The 16,856-nt window shown below is 40.2% G+C and overlaps 1 protein-coding gene across 2 annotated transcripts in view; it reads right to left on the reverse strand.

Moving 5' to 3' along the window:
- Window positions 1-16,856, reverse strand: part of malrd1 (MAM and LDL receptor class A domain containing 1) — a 62,941-nt gene that overhangs the window by 5,865 nt on the left and 40,220 nt on the right. For both annotated transcript variants that reach the window (XM_067578181.1, XM_067578180.1), the window contains exons 21-28: window positions 15,135-15,315; window positions 10,795-10,923; window positions 10,511-10,672; window positions 6,842-6,999; window positions 4,816-5,017; window positions 4,019-4,297; window positions 2,728-2,853; window positions 1,622-1,688 (exon numbers count right to left, since the gene is read on the reverse strand). In XM_067578181.1, coding sequence (XP_067434282.1) covers window positions 1,622-1,688; window positions 2,728-2,853; window positions 4,019-4,297; window positions 4,816-5,017; window positions 6,842-6,999; window positions 10,511-10,672; window positions 10,795-10,923; window positions 15,135-15,315 — 1,304 coding nt within the window. The remainder of the gene's footprint in view (window positions 1-1,621; window positions 1,689-2,727; window positions 2,854-4,018; window positions 4,298-4,815; window positions 5,018-6,841; window positions 7,000-10,510; window positions 10,673-10,794; window positions 10,924-15,134; window positions 15,316-16,856) is intronic.

Here is a 16,856-nt window from a genome sequence, read left to right on the forward strand (position 1 = left end):
AGGCTTGAGGTTGAGAAGTATTGAGACACAGACTGACACATTGTTGGTCTTTTAATGGGATTTGTTTGAACAGTTTGAGAACAAAACAATAAAAGTGTAATAAAACATCATAAAATACTAAAATAGATCAAGAAAATCAATCTCTATTAAACTTGTTGTCACACATTTTCTCTCACACCATTTTTTAAAACGAAAATCTTGACAAATGGTGGAATACGTCTCGGCTGGACATCCAACTCGGAAACAGAGACTAATTGCAAATAGTTTGGCCCGTCTGGTGAGCTGCATCTCTGGGAAAGAAAGTAAGTCCGTCTCCTCCCAAACTAAGACTCAGCTCCAAGTCAACATCTGTTCAATATCAGCTTGATTTCTGAGCAACATTGACCTTCTAATGCGAAACACAGCTCTCAGCGAAGCCAGAGTGTATCATTATCATTCAGAGGGGGTCAGAGTACATATTGTGTGACTGTCTGGCCATGGCAGTGGGCCGTCCCTGGCCTGGTTCCCTCGTGGATCCTGCTCAGCAGAGTGTAGGAACGTGATGCAAATACTGAGCCAGAGGTGCCCTCCAATGCTGGCCTCGGGTTCTGCTACAGAAGGGCTGTTATCAAGCCTGGAACAGCTACAGGAGCTCCTTACCACACCGTACAGTGAATGACAGCGGTAAAGTCCTGTTACATAATGAGAACGGGCAGTGGTGGCGGCGCTGCGTTAGGGAATGTCGGACAGGGGAATAAATAAGAGGGGGAATCAAACACGAGGAGGCTGAGTGAGAGAATAAGAGAACGGGGTAGGCAGCGTTTCTTCAGGCAGCAGTGAAATATCTTCACATTCCAGAAAAGCAATTTTTTAAAGTATTTTCCTGCTCCAGTATTTGCTGGGATTGCATTTGCAATAATGTGACACTCTAATTGCGCTTGTGGAAAACAAGTATCTTGCCTGCTGGACAATTCAAATGCTGTCTTTGGAGAATTGAACCTTCTGACGTGAGGATGGAGAGAAGATTCACTGGCGCATAATGAAGTTAGCAGATCCAGCAGCAAGGCTCATAATTGTATTCTTACTTTCATAATGGAATATCTCATTGCAGACATTCCAAACTGCTGATGCAGAGAACTAGATTCATGAGCTTCCTAAAAAACCTCCAACGGAGCGGTTGCAGTGTCTGTCTCAAACCTGTTTTGAAAGTGAGGGCGTCCTGTCTGCCAGCCTTACGGCCTCTCAGCAGATTAATCCCTACATGAGTTTTTTGTGGTCTACCCACCAAGACCATTGGTAGTAATCGTGTTTAAATATTGACCAGGAGAATCCATCAGAGATTCCCCTGGAAACACTGCGCCGGTGGACAAATGAAGGCAGAACCACCCTGGTTAAGCTGTGGGGGATAAGCAGATTCCCACATGCTTCATGAAGCGTGTCTTTTCCAGGGAAAGAAACAAGACTGATGGGATTTCCATGTTTTAAGTCTCACAAAGAGAGATAAAGGATGGGAGGAGTAGGAAGAGCAGACATGTTACTTATCTTTGTGCATGTTTATGAGTGCGACTGAGTGCGCGGGTGTATGCATTTGCCTGCTTACAAATGCATGTTTGTGTGTGTGTTCTGGTGCACATCAACTTACACACAAACAGGCCCGTGTTCCTCCACAAGACATGAGCCATGACCCAGGCAATACATCAGGGGACAATCTGCAAATAACGCAAAAGAAACTGATCGTAACTGCCAAAAAGCGTACAGAAAATAAAACCCATCAAAGGTTTTCCTTCACTCTCTTTCTCTGTTAGCAGCCTTCATCCATTTCTCTCTTCACCTGAGAGGTAATAGACATGCTGTACACTAAAGCACGTTGCTGCTGTGACATCAGAACATGAAATGAGTGAATTATGTTGCCGGGGGAAATGGCACACTGTTGAGCACCATCCATTAACCTCTGCAGAAACTGTTCCATCTTTTTTCATCTCTCCAGTGCGTCCACTGATGACTGTTCTTGCCTCTATAGGTTGTCTGAGGGTTATCAAGGTTACCATCATGTGTGAAACACCATTATGAACTCCTGACATCCTATGAAATGACTAGGGGCCAGCAGGGAAGCAGACTAAATGGGGAGGTTCAGTCTTTTTCCTGGAGAATTTACAGATTTCAAGCTCTGATGTCAGATGTCAGAGCAGCAACCTGCCTGAATCTGTTTCCTCTCAGGTGAAGAGAGAGAAAAAAAGCAGATGCTTTAATGGATTTTGGCAGCATGCGGTAAATTGTGAGGTGTGATTTGAAGACTAAACAGCCACAGTTGATGTCCTGAGAGGCTGGAAATAAGTAGACGTGAGTGACAGTTTGGCAATACTTGAGCCAAAACTGACCAGTGACACTTGAGAGTATAATATAGAGAAAAGAACAAAGATTTGGACTGAATTAAATTGCATATTTATGTATTTTAATGCTTGAATTTTTTTGTAGACAAAAAGATGAAAGAAATCCTCCTGCCACCTTGGAGATGGAACAAAACATCACAATGTCTGACTTTTAAATATAAAAAGACGTTAATTAAAAAATACAATCACTAATAAAAGTCAAAGCTACATGAAGAACTATATAATCAGGAGTAAAATGCACAGATGGACACACTGTGATTTAATGGAGTCAATGCCACTTGTGACATATCTGTGCTTCAAGGTCAGACTGGTTAATGGTAAAAACCTTTAAAGTGGAAGGTATAGTTCTGTACGTTACCATGGCAGCTGGACTCATCAGAGTGGAAAGGCAGACAGTCAGCAGAGTGGTCGCAACGCTTCTGAAGTGGGATACAACCAGACGATCCTTCACACACCAGTTCTCCCTGCTCACACTGCAGCAGAGCTGGTGGAAAAAATGAGAGGCAGATGCAAAATGGAGAGAGGGGTGAGCAGGGTGTTTGAGAGGTGCATTCACAGATCACTAAAGTATGTGCAGACCACAAGAACACACAAAGTAAAAGCTGATGCTTTGACACTTAATATGATTCCTTGTTTATTGTCCCTGCTGCACATTACTCATCTCACATTTAAGGGTTTTTAAGAAGACATTGTGACAAAATTCATACAGTTCAGTGCACCTCTAGGGATAGAAAAACAAACATGTTGCTGGCATCGGGGGCAGAGAGAAACAGCAACAAAACTCAGTGCTCCCGAACAAAATCATGAACAAGGTATAGAGTCAATTCTGCACAGTTCCAAGAACCACTGTAGGAAATAAACCAGCAAAACAACTGAGCTTGCCTGGTCATTAAAGCCACTGACCAACATGTTTGTGGGAATATAGAAAAAGCCAACCATCTCGGTAAATTAACTACTTTCCATGCACCTTGGAAGTATGTGAAATAACTCTAGAAATCTCTATTCTGCTTCAAAATTTCTCCAACATTCAGCAACTCATTCCTTAAACCTGCATTATAACTGATTTTTTTTGGCCATTTGGGGGCAGCAGAAACAACGACACTGACATATCATCACCTTTTAAGTTGATATGTTGAACTTGTAAGCAACAGTTGCTTATTTACACATCCAGCAGTTATGGAGCAACATTATCATTGATTTGGAGTCGTGTTTCTGTCCATCTGGTGAATGTAAGACCAATATTTACTCTCTTTTAGCTCTGTTTTTGGTCTCTACCAACTCCTGAGGGAAATATCTGGCTCTTTAGCTGCTAAATGCTCCATTATGTTCACCAGCTGGTCACTAACTGTTTCTGTTTGCCATTTGGTGCTGAGCCTCTTTAAAGACACTATTGGTAAATCTGTTTGTGGACGCTTTTCAAATGGTGGATCACGTACCTGTACTTCCATAAGTACTGCAGTACATCTCAGTTGCTGTTGTGTACTATAAATCCACATATTTGTTAAAATTTATTTTGTAACTGTCAGAATCCCAAAATGACTGAGACGTGGACTGACTCATCAAATTTATTCTTTCCCCATCTCTGCACTGGCACTAGTCCAGTCAAACAAAAAACTAGCTGACACACATACACACACACACACACTTACGGCAGCCGTACTCATCCTCTCCAAAAGGACAGTCAGGGACCCTGTCACAGCGCAGTATGGCTGGGAGGCAGGCATTGTTCAGACACTGGTAATGCCCAGCAGGACAGCGACCTTGAGGAGGAGGAGTTCCAGGTACCACGGCGGGACAATCCTCTTCATCAGACCGGTCGGCACAGTCAAGCTCCTCATCACACCTCCAGCTCTCCGGGATGCACTGAAAGGAGTGTGCACACTGGAACTGGTCCAGGTCACAGGTCAGAGGCTGGGGAGTTACTGGTCCTGGGGTGACAGGGAAGTTACATGCACATAATTAAACATGCATGCACACCTCAAATCCTCTTTTATCGATTTTATTTCACACGAAGCAAGAGCGAAAAACAGAGAGGAATGCTCATAGTCTGAACTACTTCCTCAGAAAGTCAGCCGAGGAAGCAGTTCAGAGGTGAGGGGAGAATGGAAGGAAGGGAGCGAGGAATCAACACAATATAAATGTAATTGCTTTCCCCCCCATCGCCCTCTGTGCTGTCCCTCGGCGCTGACCCCCTCTCCACAGTGAATTTATATGGACCTACAGGGCAACAGGCTCCATTAAGTCGCTACACTCTCCCTGAGGGTCCACACAATTTATATGGAAACGGAGGAGAGGAGTTTGGATGTTGGTAGACAGAAACCGAGGAAACGGGAGAAGGTGAAATTTAATAAAAAATGAGCCTACTGCTGGAAGGACAAGAAAATCTTAAGTGCAAGGGCAGAAATGGATCATAGACGAGAGAAAAAAAAACCTTAACTGGCTTTACCTCCCACCATACACTCCTCAGTGTAGGAGATGTCATCCAGGGCGATGTCTGTCCACATGTCTCCACCCACCTCTGCCTGGAAGGTTACTCTGAAAGGTGCTGGGTTAGACAGGATGACATTAGCGTATGTCCACTGGTTGCCATGGTTTCCGGTGGCTGCCCACATCAGCAGACGTGTGCCGCTGGGTCCGACAGTGTAGACCTATAAAGCAGAGAGAGGAAGAGAGATAGAACAAACATGGAAACTTTTGATCAGATGCCATTTTGATCATACATTTTTAATATTTGGTGATTGTTTTTAACATTTTTTTTTCAACTGAAAAGTGTGGTACACATATTTAGCTCCTCAAAGGATCTCACTCACCCCCTGCACAAGTCTTTCCACCTACTACCATCAGGCCACCACTATAAAGTCCCTCTGGCCAAAAAGGATACTTACTGAAACTCCTTCATTCCTACTGTCATAAGCATTTTAAACAAACTCTTACGCAAGCACTATGCCACTTTGCATGCACTAGTACCGTGCATTTTATTCTAAGTTATTTGTATTTATTTGTATTTTATTTTGTTCTAGGAATAGGTGCTGTATATTTTAGTCTGAGTTTTGTACACTACACTGTATGATGAGTCACATCTAAGATGATTTTCTGTCACGACAGACAATAAAGTTTTCTGAATCGGAATCTGAATCACAACAACTCCGTGAATTTTCACCTATAACTTCAAGTTATCTGGAGGAGTTTTATTATAAACAAAGTTTCTGTTAACATTAACTTCTAGTCACCAAAACATATTGACTGTTGAATGTGTTTCCTTTGCAAAAAAACATTTGCAAAGTTGATTTTTCAAAAGTTCTGAAACCTGCATTATTGACATCCATGTCTACTAACTTGCATCTTCTTTCCTGCCTTTGCCGCACATTCCTGTATTTCTTGGCGCGACACCACCATCAGTAGATGAGTGGAATAATGTGAAACCATTGGTAGGACTGCGTATCATGTCACCTGCGTGCTCATGCACATGCACTGGCATCCTCGTGTGCATCGACGAGAGCAAACAAAAGATGGACCCATTCATAAAAACATACTATTACTTTACTTTTTACCTCCTACTAGTGGTAAAAAAAACCTCCTCAGGGTGTCTTTAAATATTTAATATTTATATTCAAGTTTTGTTTTTTGTTTTTTTACATATTCATAATTTGTTTTTTTAAAATATGCACATTCCTCTCAAGTCATGTTAATTTTCTATTCATTTTCAGATACTTTCAGGAAAATATTTACTTTTTACTTTATACATAATTTATACAATTTTAAAATCTACCAAGTCTCTGAATTTGAGAGCTTTTCATTTAATAATTTACAAAGAATGTTCACCATTATTATGTCTCCCATTAGGAGTATACAGAATGGATTCGCATTTGTGTTATATGTACACTAACACACAGTAAGTGTATAATATGTAAGTATAAGTGCAATATATATAAAAAGCAGTTTAAGAAATCTTTTTTTATACAGTGTTTTAATAGACTTTGACATTTTTGCTGTGACCTAAGTTGCATTAATTTATATTCCACTTCAATTGAGAATACTGGTGTCATTATGAGTTTCAGCTGCGTCTGAGCGCTTCCTGTCTAATTAGTTGTTGTTTTTTAAACATTTCCTTATTGTTTGTTGTTTTGAAATTAACCCAGCTTACAAAGACACCCAAAAAAAGACATGAAAAATGGATATGATGATAAAGTTTGTAAGGTGACGTGCTTTGATGGATTATTTTCTGGCATGCGGGGCTTTCATTCCTTCCTGTGGGTATCAGGTGATTGACAGTAAGCGGAGCAGTGATGTAGCGAGAGGCTCGGTAAAACAGGAAAGAAATCTCTGACAAAACCAAATTAAGCCTTCGGGTTGACAGTGACGGATCATCTGACAGCAAAAACCATCTTTGGAAACTCGATGCGTGACACAAACCACAGTAAAAAGACAGAGACTTTGAATCATTTATGGAAATGTAGCTCAGATTAAATCACCTTCAGCGTTCCCATCCTGTCGGAGCCGTGCATGTAGAACCAGAAGCGCAGGTGACACAGGCCGACACTGGCTGGAAATGGACTCTTGGTTGTCACTTTGGCAATGTCACCTTCCCTCTGAACGGCTGAGTTTATATACAGGAACTTTCCTCCACCACCTTTGGAGATATAGTACAGAGCAGAGCTTTGTAGCCGTTTCATTTGCAGTACATTTATGTAAGATACAAGTAATACTTCAGTGTGATGAATGACAAAGCTGATGCAGTAGAAGAAAATCCACAGGCTACACCCAGCTCAACCATCCAATTTCAGCTGCAGAAAGAGAAATCCAATATCTCTGTTCTGTTGGTTTCAATATACATGATATTTGGACAGAAGAAAGCGTGTGTGTGCTGTTGTGAAATGCTGTAGCCTGCAGCCAAAAGCTACACAGAGCATCTTCTGCTCGGCTAGGTTTGGAGATGAGATTGTGTCTGTGCGATGCCAGAACAAAGTAGGAGTTTTCCACATGAGTTAAAGGGGATTTAAGGCCATCACAATCCACAGTGCACAACAAACCCGGCGCCCACCCACAACACTGGATTCTTCTCTTCTGACTCAAAAATAATCAAAACAGAGACAGCATATTCATTCAGATAAAGACGGTCGCTCAAGAATCCGTCATTCAGATGTTAACATCATCTGATGTCTGCAGAGTCATGTGCGTCTTCTGCCCTCCTTCAGCTTGTGTGTGTGTGTGTGTGTGTGTGTGTGTGTGTGCGTGTGTGGTGTTACACATGGCCGGGTTTATCGATCTGCTCTGTAGTGAGATCATAAGTTCCTTCTATGACACAGCGCCCTGTGTCCAGATTCATCTCTGCGATCGATAATTTCAACCGGCCAATCAGAAGTGGGTGTGGACTCAACGACCCGCCGACAGCCAATACAAGGAGGAATTAGAGCCGCACAGTACTGTCACCCATGAAAAACACTGCTTTGTCCTCACGGTCACAGCAATATTTTGGATGATTTGATGACTTAACTAGTCTTACATCTCCTTGAAACATTATTGACAGCCCTGAGTGCTTTTAGATGACATTGTGTTTGGCGTATTAATATGAGGCTGAAATGATTTCTCAATCAAAGATTGACAGGAAACAAGGAGAAAGAGAGAGAGAGAGAATGAGAGAGAGAGAGAGAGAGAGAGGGGGGTAAGACATGCAACAAACGTCCCCTGGCTGGAATTGAACAATGGATGTTGTGGTTACAGTATATAGTGTTTGTCCTAACCATTAGGTAACCAGGCCACCCCATGATTAGTGAATTAATCGATTAGTCGGCTGGAAATTATTCAGCAAACACTAACCGATTAATCGTTTAATACATTTAAAATGCAAAACATTCTCTTATTGCAGCTTCTTAAATGTGAGGATTTCTTGCTTTTCTTTGGCAGATTTATCTATGACAATGTGTATATGTGACAAACATAATTTGTTATCATATATGAATAAATTGAACATCTGGGTTTCTGACTGTTGGTTGAAACAGTCATATTGGGCTCTGGAAAACTGTGATGGGCATGGATTTTTTCACATTTTTGGACATTTGACTAAATGATTGACTGACGATTGATCACTTGAGAAAATAATTGGCAGATTAATCAGTAATGAAAATAATAATTAGTTGCATCTTTCAAAATATGTAAAATAAACTACTGCTAAAAGTTCAGGTGACTCTTAACCTAGCTCTGTTTTCCTTGTTGTCTTTCTTTTTCTCTTTCTGAACTGAAGCAAACATTACCAAATAGTGTGCAGGTCCCATTCAATAAATCACTGCTAATCTAAACTTTAATTAAATTTTTCATTATTTTCATGCCACTATCCTTTGTTGATCAAGGTCGTCGCCTCAACATCAAGACTCAATTTTCAAGGCAGACAAAGAAAACAGCATCGACAAACAGAGAACAATGCAAATATAGTACAGAACAGTACAATACAACAATTAATGAATGCAAATTACAGGTAAAGCCACATAGAAATGACGGGTTTATATTTCCTAGTTTAGATGAGTGTAATTACAGCCACAGATCCAATGACAGTGATTAATAGTCAAGGATTTATTTTCAATTAATCAGAAGCAAAAATATGTTTTGCCACAGCAGCATCACTGTACACAAGACAAACAACACGTCCACTGCTGTTAAGCTCAGTTTGACTCAGTCTGACACTGATCAGGATGTATTATTAACCCTGCCTTCACATGCCTGTCGGAAGCTCCTATTTCCCAGCTGTCAAGTCGTAATTACAAAGACGCTGCTCTGAACTGCCTGCGAGCTGAAAACACGGAAGATGTCAGGACACAGAGGTTGTTTGTTCTTAATTTTAGGAAACGTTATTTTGACAGCATTATTAATCTTTTTTTTTTAACAATGCAGAAAGCAAACACATGCAGTGAGTTTTGAACACAAACAGGAACCATATTTACAGCGTGTATGCTCATTCTGTCATGAAAAAGAGGTCAGAAGTAAAAGAACTTAAGTTAAGTTGAACTTAAGTCAACCAAGACGATGATCATTCCCTAACAAAGTGCTTTGAGTGCCTAAACATAACTATAAAAACTGTTCTTCACACTTTTAGAGCTACAACTATAAATCGATAAGTCCATCAAAAGAAAATGAATCTGCAACTATTTTAATGATTGAATATCAAAATAGTTGGTTTGAATAATATCGAAGATCATTTTAATCATTTTTCAAGCAAAAATGGCCAACATGCACTGGTTCCAGCTTCTGCTGCTGTTTTTCTCTCTCATATATGATGATGAATTGAATATCTGAAGGTTTTGGACAACAAGAAAACTGAAGACATCACTGTGGCCTCCAAGAAAATGTGAATCCAATTCTTTCACTATTTTTTAACATTTCATAGAATAAACGATTAATCAAGAGAGATTGAGGTTTCTTCCCGTTAAAGGGGAGTTTTTCCTTACCGCTGTCACCAAGTCCTGCTCATGGGGGAATGTTGGGTCACTGTAAATTAACAAGTATGGTCTAGACCTGCTCTATGTGAAAAGTGCCCTGAGATGACTTTTGTTGTGATTTGGCGCTATATAAATAAAATTGAATTGAACTGAATTGAATTGAATTGAATTGATCAATTAAGCTAGAAAATAATTGGCAGATTAATCGATAAGGAAAATAACATTTAATTTAGTAAAGTAATGGATGCTTGAGCGCAAAAGCGGATTCTGTGGGGGAAAAAATGTTGTCAGTGAACATTTTGCAGATATGTTCAGTTTGCAACATGGCAGATATGTTAATTAAAAATGTATTTGCTGTTGCAAATGAGTAGAATATAAACATAATCTGTAGGACAGTGGTCCTCAAAGTGGTGTCCGGAGACCCCCAGGGGTCCTTGAGGGAGTTCCAAGGGTCCCCAGCAAAAAGGGGAACAATTTATTTTTACTATAATTGCATCCATAAGTAAAACAATGACAGAATGTGACTATTTTGGTCATGGGTTTCATACACTTTCTGTAATAAAACATCTAAAAGCAAAAATCTTGTCAGATGGGAGACCCTGGGACAAAATCTTATCAAATGGGGTCTAATATGATGTCAGTTTAGGGGTCCTTGATGTGAAAAGGTTTGAGAACCACTGCTGCAGGGATGGCAGCAGATAAGGTACTGACCTGGACTGTGGTCGGTATGAGGTCCAGCATCTGGCATCTCACTCCTGTGACTAATCCTCCAATCAAAGTCATCATCATGCTCCTGAGAAAGCTTGCAGCTCTCTTCCCATTGGTCTTCCTCCATGTTGAAATTACAGGTGCCTGGCAAGCCAACAACGTGGTCTACGTGAGGGAGAGAGAGAGAGATGGAAGGAAAAAAGAAGGTGTCAAGACGTGTGGGCTGAAAAATGGATTCATTCCCAATTCCAAAAATAAAAGCGATTCTATTTCCCATGTCTACTCACCGCAGTCTATCTCATCTGATTCATCAGCACAGTCGGCCTTGTTGTCGCACACCAGGTGGGATTCAATGCAGTGGCCGCTGCGACAAACAAAGTCTGTGACTGAAGGACAGCTGACTGGCTCCACAGCATCTAAAACACACAGAGGAACAAACATAGGAGCCAATCTGAGGGGGAAACAATTCTCATTCATGTTCATAGTCTTCATCAGGTAATCTTTCTTTAGGACTGCGCCATTAGACAGGAACCTATCTCCCCTTTTTCATTCAGATGGATCAAACCTAGCATTAGACAATAAAAACGCTACGATGAACAACTGCGTTTTATTAAAAAACAGCCTTCCTGTGCTCTGCACCAAAGGACGCGAGCAGCGAGAGAAGACTGTAAACAAAAGCAGACAAGGGCCTGTCAGAGGAATCAAAGCCTCCTTCCTCCTGCTCCGCCTTGTTTGAAACAGAAACAGAGAGGAAGGAAAGAGGATCAGGTGGATCAGAGACAGCACACAGCTTGTATGTGCGTGTGTGCTTGTATGTACGTGAAGCGACTGTTAAAACTTCAAAGGCAAAGACAATAAATGACGACCGAAATGAGCGAAGAGCTGAACTGCATTCCAGCAGTCCAGGAGGTCAGTGGGGTAACTGCCATCAATGAATAAACTGAAAATGCATTTAAAGTTGATGGAAGTTGTGCGTAAGTGTCACTTGGTTTTGGACAGACAGTTTGTCTGCTTGTCAGTCCTTGCATGCAGTCTGTGTTGATGTAAGTTTCCACTTCTGTCTGTAGGTCAGATTTTATGGCTGCCTATGTAAGTGTGTTTATATTTGTGTGCTGGAGAGGGCCTTGGCAGAGACAGGAGACATCCCACATGGTGTCCATCCTTGTGCCAGGTCCTGTTTAATGTGGAACATCTGTCTCGGACGTAAACATCAAACAGCGTCTGTCAGCGACCGTCACCGCTGTGAAAAAATCGAACTCTCTCCCTCTCTGAGACACACAAGCTCTCTCTTTTCTTTCTCTGTTCGTATCCCGAGCGGAGCGGCGGCAGAATCAATTTCATAGCCCAAACTATCAGTTGAAAAGATCATAAAATAATTTCACAGTGAAATTACAGTACAGCTCACTTGTGAAGATTATTGGAAGTATACTTTGATAAAACAAGAATGGAAGGGAGCGAGAGAAAAGTTTATAATGTGGTCTGAAATCTTTCTAAAGTGTGATGTATTTTCTAGGCCACTGCTATGATTCCTTATTCAGGTGGTTGAAGAAACCTGGGATTTAGAAGGGCGTACATCAATTGTTATTATACTTTTGACATTTTATTCTTGGATTTACAAAGACAGAATTAATTCAAGGGTTCACTGATCTTCAACAACAAAGAAAAAAGGATATTCTCAAGAGATTTTAGCAAAAGTTAGATATGGGCTGGTATGAAAAAGCTGGGCGACAATAAACGAGTTATGGCTTCTTTTTAAATCTATCAAAAGTTTAGTCAAATTGAAACTACTTTTAAATGGAGGAAGCAAAAAGAGAGATTTTTACTGCCACTCTGCACAGAGCGACCATAATATATGTGCAGAGACTCTGTGATTACTTTGCCAGGTGGTGAGATTTCTGGCTTTGAAAAACTTTCCACTCCAGTCTACCAATTATTTGGAACAATGACATTTCAAGACATATTTTCTGCACACCTACATGCATTTTTAACACCTCAACCATATATGACATTGCTGACAGGTTTTTCATTAACAAAAGAATAATGAATGAAATGAAAAACGAATAAGCCTTGCTCAGCTAACAAATCAGAAAACAAAGAAGTAGGCTATTACTACAGTATTTGGCATTATGACATAGTACCATTTAATACCACCTTGTTAACTTGTTACTATTGTGAATGATTGTGGGATCCTTCTGGTTGCCAACAGACATCAATCAAAAGCTCAGATTTTGCAATAGCACTGTTTTTGTCAAGTTAAATGAGAAGATTGAAAACACTGTCAAGTCTGTTTGTTAACTAGAGCCAGGAGACGGTTAGCTTAGCTAAGCATAAAGACTGGAAACAGGGGGAAACAGTAAGCCTGACTCACTCCGGAGCTCAAAAAATCTGCCACCCACCTCCCTAATGAAAACATTGTATTTCATTTGTTTAATCTGTACACAAACAGAAATGTGAAAATGACAAGTTGTGGTTTTATGGGGAGCTTATCTCAGCATAAAGACTGGAAACAGCCCAGCTCTGTCATAATATTCCAAGAAATGCCTCCAAGCACCTCTAAAACCCATTAATTAACACGTTATATCTGGTTTGTTTAATCTGTACAAAACTGACATGTAAAAACTAGTCTTGACAACAAGCCTCCAGGGAGTCAACATCCCATAAGACCACAACATGTTGTTTTTAGATTTCTGTTTATGTACAGATAAAACAAATGAGATATAATATGTTAAATGATCCAGGCTAGCTGTTTCCCTCTGCATCCAGTATTCATGCTAAGCTAAGCTAATCAGCTGCCAGTTCTAGCTCCATAACACACAAGCATATTACAGGCATATTACACATAATGTAAAAAAAAAAGAAAGAAATTAAATAAATTGATTCTTGTGCCTGTCTATTGTTTTAATTGTGATAGCAGTTTCTTCCCTTTTTTCTCCAAGAAATTAGGTAATGCTGTCTTCAGACCTCAAAATCCTGGAATAAAAATCAGTGACATCGCCTCGTACTCTGTGCCCCCACTAAGACACGTTATATAATCTGAATTTAACAGAGCCCCCAAAGTCTGGAAAAAAAATCCCTTTTGGAGCCCTACAACCCCAAATGTCTGTCACTGACTGACTGAGTGATAGAGTTACACCACTGGTCAGCTGAAGTCAGCCAAAGTATCCCAGAATGCATTTTGCACCAAATGGTAATTTGTAATTTCACTGTAGGACTCTATTCATATTAACGAATATTAAGTTTTAATATTTTTTCAAGTGAGAAATTAACCATTTAGATTCCCAGTATATGATCAGTTTATCCAAGTAACGCCTGTTTGGAAATTTGCTCTGATGTTGTCAGAGATGTGAGGAGCCACTGGCCGGGTGCCAACCGATTATCTCAGCAGCCCGACTCCTGAGTTGATCGGCCGGTCAACGTCCTTCGTCATACCAGGGTAGAGTCAGACTGGCCGTCAGGAGAATGGGAGAAATCCGGGTGGGCTGGTTTCTGTGTGGACCTCTTGAGCAACCCATTATACAAAAACAAGAGCCTCTTATGTCTGTTCCTTCCTTGATGTCATCAAACATGAAACCTCTTGTGTAGAGAGGCTTTTTAGCTTTATTTGGAAAAAAATAAGCAATAAGCATGTCTCTAACAGAGGGAGGTCTTAACGTTTTGGACTTCTCCTCATTCAACCATGTTATCCAAATTAACAAGATCAAAGATTTCTAAAAGATCCAGATGGCATGTGGAGTATTATTCCAAACTTTCTGTTTAAAAAAGTAGGTGGTCTTAATTTGTTATTAATGTGCCCTTTAGCTGTCAGTACACTTCAGACTCTCCAACTTTCACAGGCAAGCTCTAATGTGTTGGTCTCCTCTATATAAGCACAACTATTCTCCTCACAAATTATTTTTATAGAATAATCTCAGTGTCAACTACAGAAACAAATAATAATTTTTGATCATTGGTTTAACAGTAACATTTTGCTTGTAAAACAGCTATTTAACCGTGAAGGGCTTCTGTATTCATATGAAGATTTTATAGAGAAATAAGGTGTTCCTGTCTCCCAAAGTGAGCATACCACTGTAATTAATGAACTGTCAGTTGGCATTATATGTGTATCATGTTGTTTATCATGTATATACCATATATAGAAGATAGATTAATACTCTTTTTATAATTATATAGTGGAAACACTAGAACATCTGTTTATTCAGTGTGTGTATGTGACAATGTTTTGGGCTGATTTTCAGTTGGATCTTAAAAAATACTGTATTTTGTTAAGGAAATTTTACATATAGAACATGATATGTTATTAGTATTCAACAATCCTAATTTCTCCAGCAATGAACAATCTGTCATGAATTTGCTCATTATTTTAGCCAAATTTTACATTCATAACATGAAGATCTTGAAGTTACTATCTTATATTACATTTAAACAAACCTGGTTTTGACCTGGAGTAATCTCATCTTTCAGGAACCTGGGGTGATTCTGGAGTTGTAATTTACAAAGAGAGAATGTGGGCCCACAGTTCAGGCTCAATTTAACTTTTTGTCTTGTTTTTTTAATTTATTTTTGGTTTGTATACGTTATAGGCAGTCAGCACTTCTTCCGAAATGTGTGTACTGTTCATATCACCTACTTGGGTCACAGTCTATGAACTCCAGGTCATCCAAGGCGGCTCCTCCGCTGACGTCCCTCGAGCGGATCCCTTCAAATATCACCATGAAGTTCCTCAGCTTCCTCAGGGGGATCTCAGCTCGATTCCACTTATTTCCCTGATGCCCCGTTTTATTCCACACCTCCCGCAAGTCGCTCTCCGTCTGTGGAGAAGAGCGGCATTGAAAAAGGACGATCATGTGGTTGCATTTTACATTCTGCTCTAGTTATACCTCTTGGAGTTACTGTCAATTTCTATATCATTTCAAACTGGATTCAAAGCTGCAGCATTATTGTCAGAAGCATATAAACTTGAAGTATCACAGAGTCATGTCACATTTCAAGAGTGAAGAACTTAGAAGTTAAATTGAGCTGAAATTAACTCTTAGACAGACTGCTGAGCTGCCATCTAAGAGGAGTCATTAAAGTCTCATTAGCATAACATCATAGCAGTAAGTTCCCCTGCCTTGAAACCTGCTATTCAGACTAAAACTGAGCTCTCCCTGAGTCATGGTAATGGCTTTCTCTCATACCACATATGGAACGTATTAAAAGACAGACCGATGTGTATTCCTCTGTAAGTCCTCTCTGTCTTTTCCCATGGCACAAGCCAGGCACTAAATCATGACTAATGCAGCTTTGAAGCAACAAATGTGACTTTGAAAGGGGTTTTGTGGATGTATGTCTGACGAGCCAACATCTCGCTGGCGGTTTTTAATGTCATGTCAAGAGCATGAATGAGATGTTTACAAAAGTCATATCACATCATATTAAAGATACACTGTTTTGTCTGAAGAATATGAGGCGCTAGTGCAAATTATTGGTGAAGGCAGCAGAAAACACACGTCATGTCCTTTATTGACATAACCAACAATAGTAGAGCATATGCAGCCGCAGATTAAACCAAGTAACACTGAATTTCAGAAAAAAGGAGATCACAGGCTTGGCAGCACAAAACTGAAAGACAATTCAGACAAAAGAGAAAAGGAAAGAAAGAAAGAAAAATCTATATATACGTGGTTACGCTTGAAATAAGCTAATTCAGCCGCTCTCTCTAAAGTGTTATTATGAAAGTTCCCAGTACTGCATGTTGCACAGCGGTTAGGTCAGTTTGAGACTGTCTCATTCACTGTCTGGGACAGAGTGCCTCCCATTGAAAAGTTTATGCTCTTTATTGGTGTAAGTCCAGTAAGTCCTCATCTTTGAAGTATTTTCTCTTGTAAAATCATGTTCTAGTAAAACATACTGTAAATCTGACCTTTGTGCGGCTTGTTGTTTGTTTTTGAGTGGGGAATGGCCTCATTGTTGCCCCTTGTGGCCACTGGGGAAAAAGCAAAACAACTGAGGTTCTCATTTTTTTGACTGTAGTTGTAGTGGGTGTTTTCCATCCACAGCCTCAGGGGGCAGTAATGAGCCCAATACGGCATGGCGGGCCAGAATCTCGCCACAACCAAACTTACTTCAACAAGCCAAACAAAGCTGAGATTTATGTTTTATCGGTTTCATGTGTTTTCAAACAGTAAGTTTCAGTTTTACAAGAGAAAAGGCTTCAAGGATGAAGACAAAGTTTGGTTTACCAAATGCACATCTGGTTAACGTCTCCACCTTTGAAAAAAGCAATCTACACTTTTCTATGGGAAGCATCCAGGGTTGTCTCCCACACATTAGACAAGACAGTCCTTAACGGGGATAGTGGAGGTGAAAA

The sequence above is a fragment of the Thunnus thynnus genome, chromosome 21 (assembly GCF_963924715.1).
Source record: "Thunnus thynnus chromosome 21, fThuThy2.1, whole genome shotgun sequence".
Classification (NCBI taxonomy): Eukaryota; Metazoa; Chordata; class Actinopteri; order Scombriformes; family Scombridae; genus Thunnus; species Thunnus thynnus.